At 42.5% G+C, this 5,657-nt stretch overlaps 1 protein-coding gene across 1 annotated transcript; it reads left to right on the top strand.

The window, feature by feature from the left end:
• On the top strand, nucleotides 1-5,316 carry LOC149304761 (phospholipase A2 inhibitor gamma subunit B-like). The gene is made up of 5 exons (XM_089479551.1): nucleotides 1-76; nucleotides 646-762; nucleotides 3,188-3,340; nucleotides 3,957-4,097; nucleotides 5,177-5,316. Exons 1-5 carry the CDS (start codon nucleotides 28-30, stop codon nucleotides 5,314-5,316), a joined length of 600 nt encoding a protein of 199 aa, XP_089335677.1. The 5' UTR covers nucleotides 1-27.
• Nucleotides 5,317-5,657: the final 341 nt, after the last annotated feature.

Here is a 5,657-nt window from a genome sequence, read left to right as displayed (position 1 = left end):
TGCTCCTTGTTATCATTTCTCATCAACATGCAGATTGTTTTGGGAATCTTCCTCATCTCTGTGTTTCTACCAATGGGTAAGAAAAGGCATCATGATCTAACCATAAAAGAAAATTGTTCCCTTTTCAGGAGAAGCCGGTTCTCCATCTAGTTTAAGAGCATTAGTTTAAGAACATTCATTTGCAGACTTAAACTGAACCAACAATCATTCCTTTTCTTCAGACTCATGTTGAGAACCTAAGCACTGTGAAATTAACTGTTCAATGTTGGTAGGATCCTAGTAACATTCTATAAAAAGTTCCTTTCTGTTTCAAAAGTCTTTTGATGGTTTAGGTGAGTTTTATGGTTTCATTCTGTTGTATGCCATTGAGTCCTGAAATGGGAAAAAAGCAGGATGATGACAATGACGATGATCATGATGATAATAACAATTATTGTTGTGCTTGTTGTTAGTCTCAGTTTTCCTAGGATTCTGTCTGGAAAGCATAAGAATATAATCAATTTGGTATCAATTTCAGAAGTTCCATTAATACAGCAACAACTGATCATGTCAGTTAAGGATTCTGGAGCTGAATGAAGCACTCTTAGGATGCAAGAAAGCTATATGCATCAGCACAAATTGATACCGATCTGGTTTCCTTTTCAGGTAGTTCTCTGGAATGTGAAGTTTGCACTGGCCAAGGCAGCAGTTGTACTGGCGAAATGAAGACGTGTGAAGATGGCCAAGATACCTGTGCAGTTATATTGGCTGCAAATTCACTAGGTTGGTGCAGAGCTGGTTCAAGACGTTTTGCTACCCATAGTAGATTTTTAAAAAATGATGTACCTTCTCTAGTCTACATGGAAAAGCTGGCCTGGCACTTGAATCTTACTTTCAAGTCTGGGAATGGACAAACTAGTTTAGAGGAATAGCAAAACTGTATGATATATAGAGCTCTGTTCTCCAACAGAGGAGAACTGAAGAAGAGAGCTGAAGAATTCATGGGGTTGAGCTCCCACCTCTGCCTCCCAGCATCGCTTTCAAAGCTTAGGAAAGTGACTTTGGGGGGCTACAGTACTCAGCATTCGCCAGCCAACATGGGAATTCTGGTCATGCTAGACCAGAACATCATCTTTTAAAGATCTGATTGCTCTGTGTAATGGTAGGGATGGCTCTGGATGCATGAGTAGTATTGGAAGCCATACAGATAGCCTCTTCATTCAAGCATGGCACTGGAAAATGGTATAGGAGTATATTTTTGAGGGGATCCCAATATACAAATAGACTGAGATAAAGAGGGGGGGGAAGCAGTAAATTTCTCCCGACTGTTTTTCATCTGATACACACACAGAGAGAGAGATCAAAACTTTATATAGGAATCAGATGACACTGCACAGGGATGTAGCCAAGGGGGGGTGTCCTTGGGGTCCAGACCCCCCTTCCATTAGAAAAAATGAATGGTATGTGCTACTGCGCCACTGCGTCTAAGTCTCATTATAATGGTGGCACTTAGTCTGGACCCCCCCCCCCTTTCCTAAAATCCTGGCTACGTCCCTGCACTGCAGAATCTTTTGTATGACTGTTAAAGTCAGGCCGTAACAGATGTGCTGAGTTGAGAGATATGCACCACTCAAGATCTGAGAATTTGCTGAAAAGCAACAGGGTCGTGGAGGCAACAGGAAGGCATTCTCTTAGCTGGAATCCTGTTAGTATCTATGTGTGACTCACATGTGTGTGAAGCCTTTTATTGAACATGAAGCAGGGAGCTATTCTCTAAATCTGGGTGATACATTCAAACCTTGCACTGCCATATGGCTTCTAAGCGTAGTGGGGCTGCAGCTATGTTAGAAAAGGAGACTAGCACTGAGGACATGGTCCCATTCTTCTGCAGTTTGCTAGAGAGAGAGGGAGAGAAACAACATCAACAGTCCCTGCTCACCAATCACTTCTGTTCTCCTTTCCCCCTTCAACCTTTTAACAGTTTTAGCAGCAGCACTGGCTAAGCAGCTGCTGGGATGGGAAGAGGTATGGCACATAGATCTCATGCTATGGCTATACATAATCCCGATCCTCAACCATTGATTACATAAATGTGAAAATGAGGCAGCAATAAGAAAGGCAACACAAGCTTGCTTTCTTTCTTTCTTTCTTTCTTTCTTTCTTTCCTAGGCCAGAGTAGCACACAAAGTATCTCTTGGAATGAACCCAAATGGATATGCACTTTCTCCAATCTTAAATACTTTTCTCTCTTATTTGAATACGTGCCTGAACTTTTGCAGGCTGGGATCAGCTTTCTCTGTAAAAACAGGATTCTCTTTATCCTTCAAGGGAGAGGCAAGTTCAAAGATTTGCAAGGAGGCAGAGGAAAGCATTTATTGATCAGAAAGGGGAGGTAACCTGGCAGAGTTCAAACAGCTGCAATATTCTTTACATGGGAAGTTGGACTTGTGTATCTTGAGCTCTAGCATTAAGTCCATATGCACTGAAAACTGTGTATAGGACTTAATGCTAGAACTCATTAATTCCTGGGTAACCTGCAGTAAGGATTGTATTTCTGCTTGAGGAGGAAAGGAGAAGAAGAAGGGAGCTTTATGCTAGCGATGGATCTGGGAAAAGATTCAGGAAGGGAAGGTTGTTAGAAAAAAGACAGTTCTTTGGTAAAGACTGGCCTTGACATGGAGGAGGTGAGATGTGGTGGGAGAATGGTTAGTGCTCATGCTTGAGAAAGGGGAAGAAGAATTGTGCAACTCGACAGATTTCATTGGACTGCAGTTCCCATTATGAATTCTTAAAAATCTGGGATCAGGTTCAAGTATTCACTTCACAAAGTGCTTCTCTTTAGGGAGTAGACCGAGAGTGAGCAGATGGACAGGTAAAGTCTATTATAATAAAAAGAATGGGGCACTCGATAAGTATCAGATAGGCACCTATCCATATTTAGATGTGTGTGTATTACTCTCTTTTTCCTTTTTGGCCTGCAGAGGTGCACAGATGTCACTGCTGCATAGCTTTTGATCTGGCATTGTCTGGCGCATGGAAATCAGTGTGTATTCCCCTCACGTGTGGGGGTGGAATACAAGACTGGATAAGAAAAGATATACAGAGTGACATTTTGTTTGCAATTGACTGGTTCCAGGGTGGGAGTAATGGCACTAGATTTGCACAGGCCTAGTTCCACTATGCAGACCTCTTCCCACTTCTTTTAAAGCTGGGGAGCCGACTTTGACAGTGACAAAGGCCTGTGAGTCCTCCTACGTGTGCAACCAGCCCCCGACTTACATGAATTTAGGAAGAGGGAGATATGTACAGTCAAGTGTGGCCTGCTGTGTGGGAGATCTCTGTAAAACAGCTTATCCAAAATGTAAGTATTTTTGAAGCTAAAGGAGGGTTGGGACCCCAGTTCTAGTGAGAACAGACCAGATGATGGTCAGCCCACTCAGCACTAGAACTGGGGTACAACCCCTTAAAATGAATGAAAATGAATTAAAATACTTCACCCGTTGCTCTGGATCTTCTGGGAATATATTACAGAGCCTTCTCTTCTGACAGTGGGCAGCTTTTTGAAACACATGCCACTGAGCCTGGTGTATCCATTGCAGCTGCCAGTCACTTGCTCTGAGGTCAGAATGATGTGCCTAGCCATGTAATTGAGGCTTGGCACCTCATTCTGACCTTAGAGTAAAATGACCAGCAGCAGTGGGACAGATTTCAAACAGCTACCTGGTGCCAGAATGGAGGAGCTTTGCAATAGAAGAGGGTTGGGGGGCTCTGGGGCCAGAATACTGTGGGCTGCCCCTGCCAGTGCAGATAGGACCCTTGAGATAGCTGAGATCTCTCCTCTTTCCACCACCCAACAAGACAAGGCTGTGTTGCTTGAACTGGCCATTTCACTGCTCTTGGCAGCCTAGCTTTATTGTATCGACCGTCACTTTTGTGTCTGCCTGGACAGCTCATTAGTTCCTCCTCTTTGATTTCAGTTCCACCGGTCATGAGTAAACCCAACGGGAAGCAATGCCCAGTCTGCTATTCCTTCTCTCTCAATGGGTGTGAAACAGAGATGGTGGATTGTGTTGGACCTGAGAACTACTGCCTTGACATGGTGGAAAAAGTAACATACGGTAATTACAGAATTGAAGATCTGTAAGAGAAAAATGTGGCTGGTATCAGAGAATGGATCTACTCCGCATGAACAGCTTTAAGAGCTGGACCTCCATCCAATGGAATCCTGGGAGTTGCAGTTTTGCAAGACTTTTCGCCTTCTCTGCCAAGGAGTTCTGGTGGCGCATAAAACTATAAATCCCATAATTCTGTGGGATATAGCCATGACACGTAAAGTGGTGTCAGACTTCATTATTATACAGTGTAGATGCACCCCAGGAGGTTTTTTTAGTTACTAAGAGACTGAGCTTATCACAAATGTTAACTAATATCTTGCCTTGCTATGGTGAGAAAGTTTAGATATAGCATTTTACAGATGGCACCAGCCATGAATCATTTATGTAAATTTGGTTTGTCATCAATCTAAATCCTGATTGATGCTGACACTAAATCACATCTTTCCCTTCTGTTCCTAACCTCAATATCTCTCACATTTCTCACTTATATTCCAATATCTCTCACACTGACCCTCAGTCATATCCTAACTCTGACCCTGACTCTTAACTAATCTTTGGTCCAAAACATATTGCAGAAATAATCTAGTTTGAGGCCACTTTAACTTCCATGGCTCAGTGCTAGGGAATCCTGGGAACTGTAATTTATTGTGGCATCAGAGCTCTCCGACAGAGACAACTAAACGTCTCACAAAACTGCAGTTCCCAGGATGTACTAGCACTGAGCCAGGGCAGTTAAAGCGGTTTCAAACTGGATTGCTGCATATGTCCAGAACATCACAGTAACACATATTAGAGGTCACATGCCTCTAGTCCAACTTTGCATCCACTGTTGTAGCCATGGATTGCTGCCGTTGCATCGCCAAATTTTGATAGCAAGATGGTGGTGAAAAACAGAAAATTTCGGTTTATTTCCTTTTCTTACTTTGATGAACTAGAGATTACTTTCATACAGATTGGGACGTGGGCTTTTCAAGTTGTTGTGAGGTTGCAAATCTCACATCTGCTGACTTGAATGAGGAATGAATGTGAGGTCAGTGTCCACTCTTCTTTTTTTAACCATCTTCCATGAATTTCGTTTCCAGGTAAATTTGTCATCGATGTCACCATGAAGGGTTGTGTTACAGAAGCTCTGTGCGCTACAAAAGATGGGGAAGTAGCTTCTCCAGGAGGTCATACTGATATTGTTAAAGCTACTTGTACCCTAGCTTCCGTTGCAGCTTGAATTTTTCCTCAATCACTGCATGTTGCTGATAGTAAGACAACTTCTGTTAGGAGAAACTTGTTTGTGTCTAGAGCTTTCATTTCCAGTTGGTTCTGTCCTATGATGACCAATAAAAATAGTTTAAAAGCCAACAAAAATGTCTTTCTCCAATTATCATTCTTGGTTTAATAAAGGAAAGTTCAGTTCTCTTCTGCAAATACATACCAATATCCTCCAACTGTCCTGAATTGGCAGGGACAGCGCAGCCAGACATTATAATCCCTTTTCATGATACAGAATTGTCACCAATGTATAGGACTTTGGGCTGTATAATGGGTAATTTTACACGATGGGAAGGGAAA

Source organism: Sceloporus occidentalis, unplaced genomic scaffold (assembly GCF_023333645.1).
Source record: "Sceloporus occidentalis isolate IW3139 unplaced genomic scaffold, rSceOcc1.0.p SCAF_13, whole genome shotgun sequence".
NCBI classification, from domain to species: Eukaryota; Metazoa; Chordata; class Lepidosauria; order Squamata; family Phrynosomatidae; genus Sceloporus; species Sceloporus occidentalis.
This window is presented reverse-complemented; position numbering and strand designations above follow the sequence as displayed.